This window comes from Gadus macrocephalus, chromosome 7 (genome assembly GCF_031168955.1).
Source record: "Gadus macrocephalus chromosome 7, ASM3116895v1".
In the NCBI taxonomy this organism is placed as follows: Eukaryota; Metazoa; Chordata; class Actinopteri; order Gadiformes; family Gadidae; genus Gadus; species Gadus macrocephalus.
In genome coordinates, this window is record NC_082388.1 from 13,418,381 (window position 1) to 13,438,225 (window position 19,845).

At 49.9% G+C, this 19,845-nt stretch overlaps 2 protein-coding genes and 1 non-coding gene across 10 annotated transcripts; 2 read left to right on the plus strand and 1 right to left on the minus strand.

Moving 5' to 3' along the window:
- Window positions 1-1,644: 1,644 nt before the first annotated feature.
- On the plus strand, window positions 1,645-6,311 carry LOC132460819 (endosialin-like). The gene is made up of 2 exons (XM_060055724.1): window positions 1,645-2,948; window positions 3,972-6,311. Exons 1-2 carry the CDS (start codon window positions 2,594-2,596, stop codon window positions 5,822-5,824), a joined length of 2,208 nt encoding a protein of 735 aa, XP_059911707.1. The 5' UTR covers window positions 1,645-2,593; the 3' UTR covers window positions 5,825-6,311.
- A 1,534-nt stretch (window positions 6,312-7,845) lies between these two features.
- On the plus strand, window positions 7,846-19,793 carry LOC132460815 (dipeptidyl peptidase 3-like). 8 transcript variants are annotated; one of them, XM_060055717.1, is made up of 19 exons: window positions 7,846-7,870; window positions 9,004-9,162; window positions 9,344-9,488; window positions 10,218-10,307; window positions 10,489-10,597; window positions 10,710-10,784; window positions 11,071-11,161; window positions 11,333-11,463; window positions 12,131-12,261; window positions 12,533-12,591; window positions 12,746-12,940; window positions 13,552-13,664; window positions 13,771-13,863; window positions 13,967-14,029; window positions 14,155-14,279; window positions 14,667-14,787; window positions 15,485-15,664; window positions 16,017-16,179; window positions 19,130-19,407. In XM_060055717.1, the coding sequence occupies exons 2-19, from the start codon at window positions 9,066-9,068 to the stop codon at window positions 19,273-19,275; spliced, it is 2,127 nt and encodes a 708-aa protein (XP_059911700.1). In that variant the 5' UTR covers window positions 7,846-7,870; window positions 9,004-9,065; the 3' UTR covers window positions 19,276-19,407. The 8 variants fall into 8 exon arrangements, with proteins under 8 accessions (XP_059911700.1, XP_059911693.1, XP_059911696.1 ...); XM_060055710.1 differs by lacking the exon at window positions 7,846-7,870 and adding an exon at window positions 7,878-8,072 and having other exon boundaries at window positions 10,460-10,597; window positions 19,130-19,793; XM_060055715.1 differs by lacking the exon at window positions 7,846-7,870 and adding an exon at window positions 7,932-8,072.
- Window positions 7,964-8,045, minus strand: trnas-gcu (transfer RNA serine (anticodon GCU)). Its single transcript has one exon. It is a non-coding gene; the product is annotated as a tRNA-Ser (tRNA).
- Window positions 19,794-19,845: the final 52 nt, after the last annotated feature.

Below are 19,845 nucleotides of genomic sequence, written 5' to 3' on the forward strand. Positions count from 1 at the left end.
CTTAAGTCTAGGTCCCTCAGGCCATTTAAGAACCTGGTCACCCTAGCCCAGGCGATTTAAAACCTTGCTTAAGTCTTTAGGTAGATGTCACCCTAGCCTAGGCCATTTAAGACTTTGCAAAAAATGGAATGCTCCTGATGGTTTTGATATTTTCATTCAGTAGGCTGCAGGTCCCGTCAGTCCGGTCTGGACCGACTGACGTCTTCATCTCAGAGACAACACACAAAGAAGTCAGGATTGGCAACTACTAACATTTGGATATTTTTTTATTTTAATAATACTCATATATATATGGGGCGAGGTCCCCCCCCCCCCCCTGCAGGAGGTGCCCTAGGCAACCGCCTTTGTGGGATGTGTCTAGAACTCTCCTGCCTCTAGAATCAAGGCATACAGCTCAAACATAAGCCTCTCCCAGATGTTAAACCACAAGGGTAGAGATGTCCAAAACAATCCTTATACCAACTACAGAAGACGTCTGCGGATGTCATGCCTGATGTTATACCCACGTATATACCATAACAAGTGTATTAGAGAGATGTCACTGTGGTACATCAAGGGTCAACCCTCCTGCCGCGTCTTCCTGGTCATGAGATAACACACACACACACACACACACACACACACACACACACACACACACACACACACCACACACACACACACACTGTGCACCTCCATTGTCTCTACAGTGATAGTGATTAGGGGAGCCATCCTGAGTCTGCCCTGACTCTGTCATTGAGTGAAGGGGTCAGGCTGATGCACATCTGGCATTTCCTGTTTCCTCTCCTCCAGATGCCCTGGAGTAGGAGCCCCCCCCCACACACACACACACACACACAATCCTATTGTGCTTGCCGCACACAAACACCCACACACACGCACAAATAAATAAATAGAAAATGGATCCACCTGTTTATTGTTCAAATAAATGTTAGTGTTTCTTCAATTGTTAACTTTGGATGACCACAATGTGCTGACTGTCCCAATGAGTGGAGGGTGTTGATCAGGAGCCCCAGGACTTATGAATGAACGTAGGGTAAACTTTCCTCACAAATACATGCAAAGAAGTTTATTCACACAAGAAGGGAGCAAGAGAGAGCGAGCGAGAAACAATATAAGAGAAAGGGGAAAAAAGAAAAAAGGGAAGACAATGTCTCCTTATACTCGGCTGACAAACAATTTCCACTCCTGTGGATACTGTGCAGTATGCACTGGATGTGAGTGTGTGCGTGTGTGTGTGTGTGTGTGTGTGTCTGTGTGTATGTGTGTGTGTGTGTGTGCATGTGCATGCGCATGTGCATGCCTGTGTGTGTGTGTGTGTGTGGTTGTGTGTGCGTGTGTGCATGTGCATGCCTGTGTGTGTGTGTGTGTGTGTGTGTGTGTGTGTGTGTGTGTGTGTGGTGTGTGTGTGTGTGTGTGTGTGTGTGTGTGTGTGTGTGTGTGTGAGAGAGAGAATGCACACACATGCAGGCATAGGCAAAATTGGGGGGGGACAAAATGGTGCCGTATGGTTTTCATAACACTCTGAAGGCTTCAGTTCTGCCACCAAGACCCCATCCCCCTCCCCCCCTCCCCCAATCCCCCTCCCCCCTCTCCCCGTCACCCCAAACCTCACGCTTTCTCACTCGGCCCTTATTCGCTCCGCACCAAATTCTCTACCCAGCCCCCTCTTCTAAAAACACACAATTCTTTTTCCTCTACGTAGCCTTCCCCCAGCTCCACAGATCCTCCATCCACCCCTCCTCCCCACTCCCACCGCCCCTTCACCCCCATTCCCTCTTTCTTTCCGACCCAGGTTCAGTCTGAGAGCCAGGGCTGCAGAGGCTGAGGGACTCGGCAGCACACAGCAGACGCAGCACGCCGGGCTCAGGGTTTGGGTTTACACCAGTGGCTCTGCCCTTCCTCTTCTGGAAGGCCATTCGTTTGGAGAAGAGAACCCTCTGGGTTTTGAGGACCTCGCCGAGACTTCAATTGGACCTCAGTGGACTCTACTGGACTCACGTTCAGACCTTGATATCTGTAGGAGCCGCTTTGCTTTTTGTTTCATAACTCCAGCCTGAGCACTGCTGGATCCTGGTTCTGTCACCAGAAGACAGCCAGACATCATCATCAACGTGAGACCCTTATCTGTTTCATTTCTGGATTCATCTGTCACTGATAAGGTTAGAAACAAATTATTTCAATTGAAATAGTTGAAATAGCTTTCTTTTTCTAATTTATTTTCTTTATTTTCTAAGAAGACAACAAAGTGGAAAGTACTCCCAGTGGACCTGTGTTCGGGGACTGGAGAGTCTGGGTTCTGGAGATCATACAGTGCCGCCAATCTGACGTTTTGAAGTGCTCTGAGAAGAGGCTACTGTTGGTTTCCTTTGGGGGGGGGGGTTGAGATCAAGACCCGCAGGGCCTTACAGACCGGCCGGGGTTTGGATGTGGCTCCGGGCTGACCTTTAATCCGTAGACGGAAGGGAGAGAGACAGAGACAGAGAGAGAGAGAGAGAGAGAGAGACAGAGAGAGAGACAGAGAGAGAGAGAGAGAGAGAGAGAGAGAGAGGGAGAGAGAGAGAGAGAGAGAGAGAGAGAGAGGGAGGGCATAATGTATCTCCCTTGGATGCTTCTGCTGCTCTGCGCCTACGGGGCCCCGGCCGCTCGGGGCCAGGCCACGGACGAGGCCCCGCGGCCTGGGGACACGCTGTGCCACGCCGAGCGGGGCTGCTACGCCGTCTTCGTCCAGCGGAAGACCTTCCGGGAGGCGGGCCGCAGCTGCCGGGAGCACGGCGGCACCCTGGCCACGCTGCACAGCGACGCGGCCGCCGACGCCGTCCACCGCCTGCTGGCCTCCATGGAGCCGCGGGGGGCCCGGGCGCGCCTCCGCCTCTGGATGGGGCTGCACCGCGCGCCCCGCCAGTGCTCCTCCACCCGGCCGCTCCGAGGATTCGTCTGGGTCACAGGCAGGCTGCCCTCCTCCTATCCTCTGTTGTTCCAATCAGGATGACCTCTGACCCCTTTGATTGACCCCCTGCTTTCATGTTTATCACCAGCCCCCCCCGACTGACTCGTTCAGTCAGTGATGCATTGCATGGTTTAGTCTCTGTTTCTAGACCACATACCAGTCCAATAACTAATATAACATGTCTAATACCTAAAATAACACGTCTAATACCTAAAATAACACGTCTAATACCTAATGCAACATCTAATGTCTAATATCACATGTCTTATATCTATTTAACGAGTCTAACTTCTTCGTCTTAGATTAACGGGAAGTATGCATCCTCCAACTCACTGTAACGAATGCATTAATGTTGAGCAGACATGATCAGTGACTCTGTGTGCTCATGTGTCGTCCCCTCTCACCGTCAGTTCATCAACAGTGTGTTTCTCTACCGCCGGACTGCTGAGCTAAACCCATTAACCCTGTCCTGGACCATCTCCCCCCCCCCCCCCTAACCTCTTCACCAGACGGGGGCTGACTCAGGCCTTCAGAGCCCTGCATGGCTAACCCATTACCCCCCCCCCCCCCAAACCCCCGCCACCCTCCGCAGACCAGACAACGAGGCAGCGGAACGCAATACCTCCCCTTATGAGCCACCCTCAATATGACTTAGCCATTAACCACATCTAGCCCAACGCACCGCATGTGTTCACCATTATAGATGGCCGAGGGTCTGCCGGACCTCCTTCAACTTTACGTGACCTGAAAGTCTATTTTTAAGTTCATGACAATATTACTGTGATGAGGACCCGCCGGTTGTTTAGACATTGGCTCATTCCACCATCTGGTAAACATCTGGGGGGAGATGTGGCCGGGTCAGATTAGATTGCACCTCGGCGGTGATTGGGCTGTAAAGAAAGACGTCAGCGACTCCCCGGAGACAGCCTCCACACAGAAGGTGGAAAAAGAGAGAGAGAGAGAGAGAGAGAGAGAGAGAGCGCTCTGTTAACCTTTCCCCTCGCTGTCATTGTACTAACAGGAGACCAGGAAGGCAAGTACACCAACTGGCTGCGCGAGGAGGCCCCCGGGGCTTGCTTGGGGCCCCGCTGCGTGGCCCTCACCGTGCCCGCCTCTGAGAGCGCCCGGGACGGCGGTGGCGGCGACCACTTCCGCTGGCTGGACGGAGCGTGCGGCCTGTCTCTCGACGGCTTCGTCTGCCAGTACCACTTCAAGGGCATGTGCCCGCCGCTGGAGCCCGAGGCGGGCGGGGAGCCGCCCCGCTACACCACCCCCTTCCGTCTCACCAGCGCCCTGCTCACCCACGTCCCCTTCGGCTCGGTGGCGGTGGCTGCGCCCTGCCCCGCCGACGCCGACGCCGCCCGCCCGGGCGGTCCCGCGGAGCGCACGGCGCTCTGCGTGGAGCGGGAGGACGGCGGCGTGGGCTGGTCCGCCGCCCTGCCGCTCTGCTCCCCCCCCCGCGGGGAGGAGATGGAGGACCAGGAGGACCGGGAGGACCCCGACTTTTGCCAGGGCGACCACGGCTGCGAGCACCACTGCCAGCTCACCCGCAGCGACTACGCCTGCTTCTGCTCGGTGGGCTTCACCCTGGACGAGGACGGCTACGGGTGCAACCCCGACGACGACGGCGGGACCACCCCGGCGCCGACCGACGGCTGGGACCACCCCGAGACCAGCAGCCCCCCGCCCCGGGCGGACCCGGCCTGCGTGGCGGCCGGGTGCCAGTACGACTGCGTGGAGGCGGCGCGGGGCGTCCGCTGCACCTGCCCCCCGGGGTACCAGGTGGGCCGGGACGGGCGGGGCTGCGCCGACGTGGACGAGTGCGCCCAGAGGCCCTGCCTGCAGCAGTGCGTCAACAGCCCCGGGACCTTCCACTGCGCCTGCTACCCGGGCTACGGGCCCGACGAGGAGGGCGAGTGCGTGGACGTGGACGAGTGCCTGGACGAGGCCACCTGCCGGGGGGGCTGCCGGAACACCGAGGGCTCCTACAGCTGCCGGTGCGACCGGGGCTACGAGCAGGGCAGCGGCGGCGAGTGCCAGGACGTGGACGAGTGCGAGCGGGAGTCGCCGTGCCAGCAGCGCTGTCTCAACTTTGTGGGGCGGTTTGTGTGCTTCTGCGAGAACGGGTACACCCTGCGCCCCGACGGGGTGACGTGCGAGGCCTTCCCCGAGGACGAGGAGTACTCCACGCTGACCCCCGACCCCGAGGACGGGGCCCCCGAGCCCGACCACGCCGCCTACACCCCGCCCGACGAGGCCGACCCCGGCCGGGGGCGCCCCTGGCTCTCCTCCTACACCCCGGACCCCGGCTTCGATTCGGACTGGCTCACGGAGCCTCCCGGCGAGACCTCTCCTGACGTAGCTCCTCCCCGCGGCTCCGACGGCCACCTCGACCAATGGGAGGGCCGCTCCCCGAGGCCACATCACACGGCCCCGCCTCCCACGCAACCCCGATCAGACGCCGGCGAGACGGGCGCGGGCGGGGACGCGGGGGACGGGGCGGACGCCGGCGTGGAGGTGCCCAATCAGCCCGGGTCCCACCCCGGGGCCGTGGCCAAGGTCGGGGGGGGGTCCGGGGGCGGGATGCGGGACGGCGCCTCGGCCGGGGGGAGGGGCGAGGCGGCTCAGGCGGGGGAGGACTCGGGAGAGGCGGAGTCCGCCGCCGGCAAGCGGAAGCACGACAAGAGCTGGCTGCTGGTGGCCCTCCTGGTGCCGCTGTGCGTGTTCCTGGTGGTGATGCTGGCGCTGGGCATCGTGTACTGCACCAGCTGCGCCGTAGACAAGAGCCACCGCCTCTCGGACTGCTACCGCTGGCTGCTGCCCGCCGCCACGCCCGCCGCCACGCCCACCAGCAACGGCAAGCCCCAAGCATGAACCCTTCCAATCCCAGAAACATATCAACACATCAACACACATGAAGACATGAACACACATGAACACGCACACGCAGGCACACACATGAGCACACACAAGAACACACGCACAATCAGGCACACGCAGGCACATACGTGGACACACATCAACACACGCACACTCAGGCACACACACATGAACACACGCAGGCACACACACATGAACACACACACATGAACAAACATGAACACACATACACAGGCAGACACATGAACACATGCACACACAGGCCTCCTCCCCGCACACCCATGTGCAACAGGCCCTTACACATGTCAGATTGAGTGGTGAAGGAGCAGTAAAACACTAACAGTCAATATACTGTTGGCTGGAAGCCAGCAGCTGAGGTCTACCACATTTCTTTCAACTTTACGTTGCACAAACTTTGTAAATAAATACACTCTGATTATGTTTTTATATTTCAATAAAAACCAAAAAAATCTGTACGAAATGTGTGGTTTGTTTTTTTTGCATCCGGGAGCTGTTTTTTTTAATGGTTCTAACCCTGCGTTCACACCAAAAGATGCAAAAAGTTGACGCGCGACACGATCCCATTCAAAATGAATGTAGAGACGCGTTGCTGCTTTGCTGCCGCAGCACTTGCTGCCGAGAAAACGGGCAGCAAAATGTGATTTGCGGCGCGTCAAAATCTGATTTGCAGCACAGCTGCAAATCTGATTTTGCGGGCGCGTTCACGTATTTTGCGGCGCGTCAAATGCTGCTCGAGTTGAAATATTTCAACTTTTCGGCAGCAAACGCGTGATGACAGCCAATCAGCGTTCAACAGCGTTGCCACTGAGGCGTTGCCACTGAGTGACATGCCGTAACAGCCAATCAGTGTTACTCCCTTGGAGTGAGCTTGAGTTCACTACCTGATCCAGATCAAAGCGCTAAAATGGAGGAGAAGATAATAATTGCAGTCTCCGCATACCCGGTGATCTTCAACACCACCGTGGCCAGTTATAAGTGTCCAATACATATATATATATATATAAGTATAAATGTCCAACCGAGAGATCCTAGCACCGATCCTAGCTAGCAGGTCATCAAACTGGGCCGGAGTCAACCTCAAATAGCGCTGGAAGCGTTCGTCATCCAGACGGAGCTCCTGCAGAAGACGGTGAAATTCACCGAGCTCTGTACGGCTCCGAATGGTCTCATGAACCCATAAACGACGGGCATTCCGACGTCTCTCCCTCTTCCACAACAGGTAAAGACATGCAATGCTCGTAATGTCGGCCATGGTTGTGAATGAATTCAGAAGCACCGCGGGCAAAACTTGCCGCGCAACAAAACTGCGGCGCAGCAAAACCTTTGCCGCGCCGCAAAACTTTTGCTGCACCGCAAAACTTCGGCGGCAACGCGTTCGGGCAGCAAATGCATCTTTTGGTGTGAACGCAGGGTAATAAGGCAAAATAAAGGGGTATGTTTATAGGGTTGGAATGTGTTTTTGTGTGTGTGTGTGTGTGTGTGTGTGTGTGTGTGTGTGTGTGTGTGTGTGTGTGTGTGTGTGTGTGTGTGTGTGTGCGTATTCGGGGGGGGGGGGCGGGGGGGGGGGGGTGGAGCAGCAAAGAAAACAGAATGAGCAGCCTGCCGGGAGCCACCAGGACCATCAGTGCACGTTTCCAGACAGTAGATGGCGCTACATGTTCCTTTAATAGGATTGGCTACATCGCAACGCGAGATTTGCAAAGACACCGCGTGGGCTGTTGCGAGTCGAGTTAAATAACAATGTCAATGTAGGTAGTGCCTCTTCCTTCTTGTCCAGCACTAACTAACTATAAAGTCATGTTGCGGGGCTTCCGAATATGGAAAAACATATCGACGAGGACGGTATTCGAACCCACGCGTGCAGAGCAGCCTACCGGGAGCCACCAGGACCATCAGTGCACGTTTCCAGACAGTAGATGGCGCTACATGTTCCTTTAATAGGATTGGCTACATCGCAACGCGAGATTTGCAAAGACACCGCGTGGGCTGTTGCGAGTCGAGTTAAATAACAATGTCAATGTAGGTAGTGCCTCTTCCGTCTTGTCCAGCACTAACTAACGTTAGACTTATATAAAATCATGTTGCGGGGCTTCCGAATATGGAAAAACATATCGACGAGGATGGGATTCGAACCCACGCGTGCAGAGCACAATGGATTAGCAGTCCATCGCCTTAACCACTCGGCCACCTCGTCAGGTGGTACCATATCATTGTGCAAATGGTAATTATTTTAACCCTTCGCACCATATTCTCTTCTCATGTGTTGATATACCGTTGGCTTATTGCACCCCGCTCGTTTCATCGACATTTAGGATCATGAAAGTTGGTCCAAGGTGAGCGCATGGATTCGGTGACTGGTCTTGTTGCGCGAGTTTGTGAGGCGCTCTGTGATTGGTCGAAAGGAGGGTCGTGCATTGAATGAACACAGGAAGTGCACTAGAGCAGAGAGCGTGAGATTGCATTTTGACGTGACGGCTGTGTGAGTGATTCAGGTAGTAATGCATGTTGTTTAAATGTTGTTTATAATGACTTCTGCACCTCGGGAAGCTAATATCAGAGTATGTTCACGTTTACACAGAGGCTGTTTTTTGTAGGAATATCATCGATCGACTGAGCTTTCCCCGTTAGGAGCCCATATAATGGGCATGAGCTAGCATTGCTAAGTTGAACGTTTATTTAAAATATAAAAGTAAGGGGCTGGACACAACAGTGTGGTCGGAATCTAATTGAAATGCTTCACTTTACTCGTGGTGAAATGAGCTGTTGGCCTGCATCTTATTGCTAATTTGTGATTGAGGCTAATTCTAGCTAGCTCTTCTCCTTCTCAGTTGATGGATGGTCGATGTACCAATAGTGAAGTTGTCATGAGGAAATATCATATACACAAATAGTTATTTTGTAATGATAAGCACATAATCACCACAGGTCAAATACATCTCCCAGATCGAGTTATGCACTTTTATTGGATGCAAATGAGCATTCTTTCATACCCAAAGCCTGGTCCAGGCTGGTCTCTTATCTGTCTGTTATTCTTTCACTTTCGGTTAAACCTTGTTCCTTGTTCTAAATCCTCAGCTGCACTTCTCCTCCTTCTAAATCTTCACCATTTGTCTATGAGTTGTTAAATACTATCCAATATTTTCTATTTGCAGGTTTTCTTCGCCAGTATTAAATTCCAGTTTGAACATGGTGGACTCCCAGTATTACCTCCCTAATGACATCGGTGTCTCTGCGCTGGACTGCAGAGAGGCGTTCCGCCTGCTGTCACCGCGGGAACAGATGTACTCCCACTACCTCTCCCGGGCAGCCTGGTACGTCAACGTGAAAACAAGCATTACGTTGAAATGTTCATGAACGATGTTCCCAAGTAAAAGTAAAACCCATTGATAGTATGTAGGGGAAAATACTTTCCATACTTTGTCCCTAGTTAAATGAGATGTTGGGCTTATGGCAGCTCTTCATTGACCTCTATATCTAACTCTGTATCTGTAGGTATGGTGGCCTGGCGGTTCTGCTGCAGACCTCCCCAGAGTCTGCAAACATCTTCGTGCTGCTTCAAAAGATCTTCCGTAAACAACCAGCTGCTGAACTGGAGCCAGTCGCCATGGCAGCTGGGCTTACCAGTGAGGAGTACCAGGTGCATCATCACTCTCCTTCACACACTCTCCCTTCCTCTTCCCTCCTCTCTTCCTCCCTTTCCTGGTCGCTCCAACTACATCCTATCCTGAAAACCAAACAAGCCTGCGAGCTCATGTTTTATTTTCTCTGGCATATGCATCTGGCAGCTGACCAAACACAACCGTATCATATAAGTGGCAGTATTTTCATAAGCAAACAAGATGGCAGCTGCTGATCTTTTCTCTCATTGGTTGTAGGCCTATCAAATTGAGCCAGAGGTATTTTGGTCTGCAACCTTAAACAAAATCAAAAGATCCCTGAAGTACTAGGAATATTGTACTGTCTGCTTGTCTGTCTGGGAACTGATCCCTTGTTTTATTTATTTTATTCCCCTTTTTTCCTCAACGTTGTAGTCCATGTGCTGTCTGTTTGTTCTCCATGTTTTATTCCATGTGTTATTTCTCCCTTCCCATCTAAAGGACCACAATGGAAACAAGCCTTTGGGCTTTATTGTGTTTTTTAATCCTTTTGAACACTTCTGTTAATTGTTGTTCAATAAAGTTTTCAATCAATCAATCAACCGTTGATAAAGCCCCTTGGAAATCAAGAGGTTTCAGACTAATGCATTTACAAATTGGTGTGGCGATGTCAGGATATCCCCATCCCACCTCCTATCCCTCGGCGTCTATGTCCACCCAAAGTTTCCCAACATGAAGAGTAACTGTGTTCTCTAATGTGTCTGTAATAGGCCTTCCTGGTATATGCAGCCGGTCTTTATGCAAACATGGGAAACTACAAATCTTTCGGAGACACCAAGTTCATCCCGAACCTACCAAAGGTGAGAGTGCTTCTCCTTTGAAAACAAACCTCCTTGCTAAATCTTGTGTTTTTCAAACCAGAAGGTCCTTTTGTTGATGAGATTAGTTCAGATACCAATGGTTAAAGTCCTAAACCTGCTAATATGGAGTGTGTTTCTGTGTCGGCCTCCAGGACAAGCTGAAAGCCCTGGTTTTCGCCAGCCAGGCGTTCACGGAGCAGCCCAGCGAGATGGAGGCCCTGTGGGACAGCTGCTCCTCCGCCCTCTTCTCCCTGGAGGACAAACAGAAACAGCTGGGGCTGGGCAGCAAGGTGGGGCCCCGGGAGAGGGGCCCGAGAAGTGCTCTACATGTAGAAGGGGACTTGTAGAAATGACGGACATGGTGTTGGACATTGTGTAATCTTTCCTGTTGTGCATCCACAGGGCATCACCACCTACTTCTCAGGGAACTGTGGTCTGGAGGACGCTGAGCTGGCCCAGAAGTTCCTCGACTCCCAGGTGAGCTGCTGGCTGCCTTTCCAAGCCTTCTGCTCTTCACAGCCGGACCACTTTCAAATCAGTCATGATTATCATGATGACGCTCACCCAGTTCCTTCATACAGTATAAATCATGCCAGATTTCCGAATCTGACATTGAATGGCAATAAATTAATGAGCAAGTTAATGAGAACGATTTATTGCATGGGGCAGTGTTCTTTGAGCATGCTCCACCTTGAAAGGCAACCACCTTGTTTGCAGACTGGGGTCATGTTAAGTGTGTGTGTGTGTGTGTGTGTGTCCATAGAACCTGTCTGCCTACAACACACGCCTGTTCAAAACAGAGAAGGGGGGGAAGATGAGCTACGAGGTGCGCCTGGCGTCGGCTGTGAAGTCAGGTATTGTGTGTGTTAAATGTATAAGGGTTGCATAAGGGTCAACAACAGTTTGTTTTGAATCTTTGCTCAATCCCAGTATTGCTACCATACCTGCGTTGTTGAGGCCCACAGGTTGGGGTCATTGGTGGTGCAGATTGCCTGAAACAAGGTGTTGACTGTTTGGCTGTGCAGACTGCGCCATCGACGGAGAGGGGGAGACGCGCTGCGGCAGCTTCAGCTTTGAAGACAAAGAGTTCACAGTGAAGAGGGGGGACTACGCCCAGATCATGGAGAAAGTCAGCCACTACCTCGAAAAGGCCCAGGTGAGGGGGAGGGGGTGGCTGTTTGTGTGAGTATAGTTAGGGTCAGGGTTGGGGGGGGTGTTGCGTATCGATCCCAGATTAGCACGATTCCCATAGCAAACTCTACATACATTTGATTGTGTAACTTGCAAATGTGTCTTGGGTTGAAATATTTGTAGATGTTAAATGAGAAATAGTAATCCTAAAGGGGTGCAGATTATCGAGCCAACATATCTGGAACAAAGTGCATGGTCATTTATCAGAATAATAAGAGGCTTCACAGGCCCACCCTAAACCTTCAGCTCAAGGAACAGCGAGGAAGAACTGACTAAACTGTCCGTCTGATTGCTGTTGCGGTATGGGATACGCAGGCCGCCGTCCACATGCAAGTCCATGTTTCAGGGTTGTGTTAGTATTGAAGAATGTGGAGGCCAGTCTCTATTATCAGATCGGCTCGCTATAGCTAAGCCTTGTAAGAGACAAGAGTAGATAGAGAATCATCATGTTTTTGTTGGAAACATCCATTTCTTCAGCGCTGTAAAAAAATGCCTCAAGTTATTGATTCAAGAACATTACGTACACAGGCAAAGAACCGGATACAGGCTCTGTCAAAGTCCAATGAAATGTCCTTCCTCAACTCGGAACATTTCTGCCCTTCATCTCCCCATAAACCCTGCCCAATGGACAGGCCCATGCTGCCAGTGAGAACCAGAAGAAGATGCTGGAGGGATACCGGCGAAGCTTCACCTTCGGCTCCATCGACGCACACAAGGAGGGCTCGCGCTTCTGGATAAAAGACAAGGGGCCAATCGTTGAGAGGTACATGCATCTGAATCACAAGATCTCGTAACTGAATCATCACATTTTTTCAACATCCTGGATAATTTCCATCGAAGATTAGGCTTGTGGAATGTTGAACATCTGCCCCTTTTTAGAAACACAATCTTGCTTTATAATGGTAAAAGAAACCTACTGAAGCAGTGCTATTATGGCATGTTCTTTCTTGTGGAATGTTGTGGTTAAGACATCGATTCCAGTGAAACTAACCTCGTTTTATATTGACCTTATGTTTCCCTCCTCCACCTCTCAGTTACATAGGTTTCATAGAGAGCTACAGGGACCCCTTTGGCTCCAGGGGAGAGTTTGAAGGTAAGCTCCCTTTTTAATGCGGTAATTAATAGCTGGTTATTCAAAAAAATTATCAATTTAGCGGGTCCTTCTCCACCTGAGACCAACACACACTGTAGCGATGGTTGAGCTCGTCTTCCCAGCTAGCCGTTGACCCGTGTCCTTGTCCGCCCAGGCTTCGTGGCAGTGGTGAACAAGGCCATGAGCGAGCGCTTCGCCAAGCTGGTGAGCTCGGCCGAGGTGCTGCTGCCCGAGCTGCCGTGGCCCCGGGACTTTGAGAAGGACACCTTCCTCAAGCCGGACTTCACCTCGCTGGACGTGCTCACCTTCGCCGGCAGCGGCATCCCCGCCGGCATCAACATCCCCAACTGTACGTATCCAGCGCCGAGCCACGGGATCGTGGCAAAACCATCTATACGGAACCAGCACGTACAGATGGTCAGGATCTAGAAGTGTTACATAAACAACTGTACGCAGAGACAACACAGAATCTAGAAGCGTTACATGACCGTGACATCACAGAGGGATGGATCAACTACCCAACGATACAATATCTTGGGAATTCTTTCTATCAAAGTATATTAGTCTCAAGGTCAGATAATAATCTCGGTCTTGGGTGGTAGGGTGTTCCCCCTCGCCACCCCGCTGTTTTGTGTAGTTTGTAGTGTACTTCCTGAAACGCTAATATGTAAATAGACTCTAGCCATTCATTTGCTTGAAGGAATCAAAGGAAATGTATGGGCTGCGATTGCAATGGATTTCATGCAACATTTTTATCTGATGTTAAAGTACACCTTGTTGACCCTCAATAATAATAATAGTATTTCAGTTGTCCATAACGTTAAACAAAGCCGTTCATTTTGATCTTTCCGTTAAATGGACTGAAAACAATAGCATGTTTTTCACACAACCATGTCCGCAGACACACTGGGATAACTGTTAACTGTGTGTTAACCGTTGGTTGGTGTTGTGTGCTTGTAGATGATGACATCAGACAGTCGGAGGGCTTCAAGAACGTTTCGCTAGGCAACGTTCTGGCTGTAGCCTATGCTACTCAGAAAGAGAAGCTTACCTTCCTGGAGGAGGAGGACAAGGTTGGCAAGCACACATGCGCTTTCTCCACACCACTTTCAGCAACGTGCACTCCAGAGAATGTGATCCAACCCTGTGTGTGTGTGTGTGTGTGTGTGTATGTTGCAGGATGCTTATATTAAGTGGAAGGGGCCGTCGTTCGAGGTGCAGGTTGGGCTTCATGAGCTGCTGGGTCATGGCAGTGGCAAGCTGTTTGTTCAGGTCAGTCCCGTCGACTGTATATAGAACCAGCAAACAGTAGGACCTCACCTACGTTAGCCTCACAGGCTTCAACCTCAGACTAAATGGATGTGCTTCTTGACAGGACGACCAGGGCAAATTCAACTTCGACCAGAACACTTTGATCAACCCAGAGACCGGAGAGAAGGTGAGCGTATGCACTGAGAAGGTGCCAAGTGACCAACGATATTAAGCTGTTTCTGATATTCACCTGTGTGTGTGTGTCTGTCTGTGTGTGTGTGTGTGTGTGTGTGTGTGTGTGTGTGTCTACAGGTGACCAGTTGGTACCGCGGCAACGAGACGTGGGACAGCAGGTTCTCCACCATCGCCTCGTCCTATGAGGAGTGCCGTGCCGAGTGCGTTGGCCTCTACCTCTGCCTCAACAAGCTCGCCCTCAGGTACTGCAGGGACACCAAGCTCTTCAGACAGCTGGTGCTTCCGGGGCCGCTTCCACACATAAACCCTCTGAGAGATGCTTTATGCACGCACACACTTACAGTTACACCTTTTATACAGTTAAAGTTATACCTGATGTTCATAACAAACCTCATCCTTTTCCATTATGTTTTTTCCCCCGCAAGTACACCTTACTCAAAGAATTAACTACATAAATAGTGCAGAACATTTAGCTTTGACTTTGTTGCTTTAATGCCTTGTCCTGTTGTTAGTTTGCATATACATTACATCAGTTTCATGCAGTTTACACCGCTTGTGTTTTGTATCTGTCTAACGTACAGTGGGCCATGCTGATGTGTAACCGTGTCTCCATGGTTTGTGTGTGTCAGTATCTTCGGCCACGAGGACCAGGATGCTGAGGACGTGGTGTACATCAACTGGCTGAACATGGTGCGCGCCGGCCTGCTGGGCCTGGAGTTCTACACCTCGGAGAGCAGCAGCTGGAGACAGGTAGGGGACGGGCATCACCTCCTCTATCGTCATGAGGATCAGCTGATGTTGACACGTGCATACAGTGTATACTAGGGACGGACGACATTGGAAAAAATCGTTTGCTGATATTTTCTCCTCTGTGATATGTATCACGATATATATATAACAATATAAGTCATCATGGGGTTCTGCTGCTTCTTCTTGTTTACACCGGGTGTATGAGCACAGGACTGCTCTCCCATACTCTAATAATAATAATAATACATTTAATTTAGAGGCGCCTTTCAAGACACCCAAGGTCACCTTACAGAGCATATAGTCATCATTCAAAACTATGTAAAACAGACTAGGAATAAAAGGAAAACAGAGGTTAAACATGAAGAATAATAATAATTAATAACACTCAAAGACGCCTAAAGTGAAGGGGGGACCTCACTAACCACCACCAATATGTAGCACCCACTTGGGTGATGCACGGCAGCCAATCGGTGCCAGAACGCTCACTACACACCAGCTCTCCTCACACTCTACTCCTCAGTGTGTCATATTGATGGGATAAAGACATGTAATAGTTTTTTTTTTCCATGCGACTGTTTAGAGTCGGAGGGTTTGGTCTTTTTACGGTCAGCTCTCCGGCCGGTCCAATCAGAACTCTGTGGTCGGCAATACATGACTGTAGCCACGTCCTCAAACCCCTCCGATGGGTGGTCCTCAGGCCCACATGCAGGCCCGCTTCGTGATCCTGCGGGTGCTGCTGGAGGCCGGGGAGGGCCTGGTGCGCCTGGAGGAGGTGGCGGGCGCCGACGGGCGGCCCGACGCCAGGATCACCCTGGACCGCACCAAGATCCGCACCGTGGGCAAGACCGCCATCCAGAGGTTCCTCTGCAAACTGCAGGTACGAGGCCCCGCCCCCCCCCCCACCGCATGAACCATTGGATTTAGGACCAAAAATAGATTTATGCTAAAGTCATGCCGTTAGCGTTGGAAACTTGCTGATTGATTATGCAGAACGGGTACTTTCAATTTTTATCTGTTATTTTTTTATTTATTTACTTTATTATTGTGCAGGACATTGTATTGTACACATTTTTCTATTTTGAACTGACTGAAACGTTTTATTTACGTTATTGTGTGATTTCTCTCCAGAAGTTGAATCACTTGGGGCTTTACAGCAAGCGAACCACAACCTAACTTTATTTACAATATCGGGGGGCTGTAATGTGAGGTATCTCATGTGTGTGTGTCAGGTGCTGAAGGCGACGGCGGACGTGGCGGGGGGGCGGGCCCTCTACGACGGCTACTCCGCCGTGACGGACAGCGGGCCGCACAACTTCCTGCGTCTGCGAGACACGGTGCTGCTGAGGAAGGAGGATCGCAAGATGTTCGTCCAGGCCAACACCAGGGTCCAAGGTACGTGGCCACGGCCTGGGGCGGGACGGTGGACTGATACACGGGGTATCACAGCCTGAGAGGATCCACTGAGGACCACCCCACACTCCAGATACGGACAGTGACCTCATACGGCAGGGGGGGGGGCAGCAATCAACAATCATGCGTCTTGAGTTTACGGTTGTATCAGCGACGTTGGGTGACGCCACTTCTGTTGGTATTTGACGCAGATCCCAAACAAACAGAGCCCGCTCGTCCCTCCCTTCCATGGTTGATGCATCTAATAAAAACGCAGCGCAAAACCCCACAACACCCTAACCCTTGTCGGTGTTTGGTTGGAATACTATTTATTTTGGCTTGGAGTGGTTGGTAGTACCATTTGTTTATGTGTACGATCTCATGGCACAGGCTTCCTACAGGGAAGCTTTTTTTTGACGGCCTGCTTATGGGGCAGGTAGCCTAGGATCGCTGATGCAACCTTTAAACCAACATGAGCACCTCCACCTAGACTAACTCAGAACATCCCATTCGGACAATCCCAGAGATTACCTAGGATCTGCGACAACGATCAAGAGTTTGACACTAAAAGTAAAGAGAGGTACAATCGTTACAAAGAACGTGATTACTCCTCCAAAGTTCTTGACACAGCTCTGATGAGCTTGGTTTTCGTTGACGAGACGAGACGGGACTAAAATTTTAGTGGTGTGCTATTTGGAGATTCAAAATGCACGATATTTTCCAATCATTACCCTCCCGCAAGTTTCTTATGCAACTGTTCACTCCTCCAGTAAATGGGACGGACCTTAGCTACGACTTGGCAACGGGAGGTATAGTCCACTCAGCTATGAGCTAACGTTATGCAATGTACATATTTATAATTCGAAATTCGTCCCAGCTTTTATACCACAGATACTCTAGGGTCTACAGCATATAACCGCGTTGTCTGATTAGTTTAATTCATTTTTCACAATTTACCGGCTCTCGTTTTGAAGAAAATCACCGCGCCATTCGTTTCAATGGGAATCGCCACGGCCTATACTTTCAACATAAGGCGTACTTTGAAATTCGTCCCAGCCTTTATACCCAAGATACTATAGGGTCTATAGCATTTAACCGCGTTTTCCGATTACAGTTTAATGCATTTTTCACAATTTACCAGCTATCGTTTTGAAAGCTGAACAGACAAGAGTACTAAAGTGTGACGTCACGTTTCCATAGCAACCGATTTTCGGTTCTACACAAACCAAATTAATAAGGAGAAATCATATGCCACACGAACCTTTTAAAGAAAAGCAAATTTGTGAGTTTGCTTTACCAATGATGTAAGTAATATTGAGAATAGATTGTCTTCATATCAAAAAAAATAAATAAACTAAACTAATGTTTACGAACTTTTCCTTTTAATACCCCAGGGGAATACATGAACGCCTCGACATGTTTCGATTGGTAGTGACTTTCACCTCTTGAAATTGATTTATTTTAATTTTGAAAGAAACAACACATGGAAGCAATGGAGAACGCCATCTTGTTCGGTTGTTTAGAACTGAAAATCCGGTTTCCAGGACAACGTGATGTTTTCACTTTAGTACTCTATTTGAGTGGAACAACTTAGCAGGTGTCCATATATATGGGGTTAGTCTAATTGAACTAGTTTAAAAAGAGAAAACATTTTGACTAAAAGTAGACTAAACTGTAAGGACTAAAACTACAGAGGAAAACAATGACTAAAATGTGACTAAATCTAATAAGCATTTTTGTCAAAAGACTAAGACTAAATCTAAAATAGCTGACAAAATTAACACTGCTCCATAGTAAGCCATTAACTGCTAAAAAGGGCAGGGTTTTCTTTTCCACGGGCCATAGCACTGACGCATACACTATACGTAATATAATAAAAAAGAATTGGAACCTCCTTCAATGTGATGACTCGTTAAATTATGTTTCTAAAGAGCCCCCTGTCTTCTCCTTTAGAATAACACCTACTTTGGGTGATAGACCGGTGCATAGTCATCTATCACACTACACGCATTCACTACTAAACATTTCGGAAATTGTAAGACTACATATGCTATTTATATTTTGGAATGCTCTCTGTGCGATGCTTTTTATGTTGGGCGTACTAAACGAACGGCCGCAAGACCTCCTCGCTGAGCATAGGAATGCCCCAATAACAGGAATCTGTGATTATGCTATGACAAGACACTTCAGAGAAGCATATAATGAATATGGCATACTGTTCACCGTTACAGGGATTCATCTTCACAAAAGATTCATCTCAAAAAACACTAAACCAAAAAGAAAGTTGCTGGATCCATCAACTAGATGCTACGGCATTCCCAGGATTGAATGATTCTATTGAAATGGTGGTCTGCGTCTGCCTTTGGACTTGATGAGCTGTTAGTGACTGTTGGATCCACACTGGATCCATTCTATGTTTGTCATGGATGTGTATGTATTTTGTGATCATATTACATGATTTAGGCTGCATTATGAGCCATTTGTTGACTCCACCTACTCCAGCTGGAGCGAGTTTACTAATGGCTACGACTTGATATACCTGCCGTTACACCTTGTTTATTATTCATGCCCTGATGAAGGCCTACAATGGCCGAAACAGTTAGGCAACTTTTTAAGAATTCTATTATGAATTAGCCTATTTATTAAAGCTTGTTTTACTTTTAAGAAAAATGCCTTGGTCAGCTTATCATTTTAGAAACTTGTATACCAAAGAGCACCTTCGCACTAACGGATTCACTTAATCACAACTACGCCGTAGCCCTCCAACCTGTCTACCTCAGAGAGGGCGGGGTTTGCAGTCTCTCTTATGGAGTCTCTCAAAGCATGGCCGTGTACGTGCACGATATTAACGAGGGGGCTTCCTGGCCGCTGGAACAGTGGGATTAGGCACCGTTTCCCGTCGGTTCATTGCAAGTCGGTTTGGCTGACGACCATGATGCTGTTGTTTTCCCAGGCGAGGCCGTGGAGCTGGTGGAGTACGAGGGCAGTGCGGCGGGCCTGATCCACTCCTTCACCGAGCGCTTCCAGGAAGATGCAGAGCAGCTGGAGGCAGACCTCCTGGAGCTCAGCAAGAGGGACTCCCCCTGCTGGTGCCATTAGCGGCTGCGTTCCAGACACTTCCTTCTAAAGGGCATAATCCAATTCTTCTTCTTCTCTTTAAACCATGCAATCCTACGTTACCAGTCAGAATGCACTCGACATATTTTCAGTGAACCGAGTTCCAACCAATAAGCCATAGATGCAACCAGACTCCAGATCAAGGACTCTGCTGTAGACAACGGCTACGGTTTAAAATAACAGGCTGATAAACTCACGATGCAAGTCAAACGAAGGACCTCATTTGACCACGCACCTTAATGAATTGACTTTGGTTCGGCTTGTTTACTGTTTGGCGGTGAACCTGCGGCCAGTGCAGTCAGACTGCAATGTTGATTTAAACAATATGAACATTTGGTGATCAATGCACACAGCACTGTAACTTGTGATGATCAGGTCTGCATTCTGAGAAGGAGTTTGATTTGGTCAAGATAGAACTTATTTGTGGCTGTCTCTGGTAGGCAACACAAACCTATGTAATCAACCTATGTCTTCAGCAATTAATAAACGCTTTAATAAGAGCTGCGTTGTATGATTCATCTGGGTGATAAGGTTGCATGTTATGTGAATGAA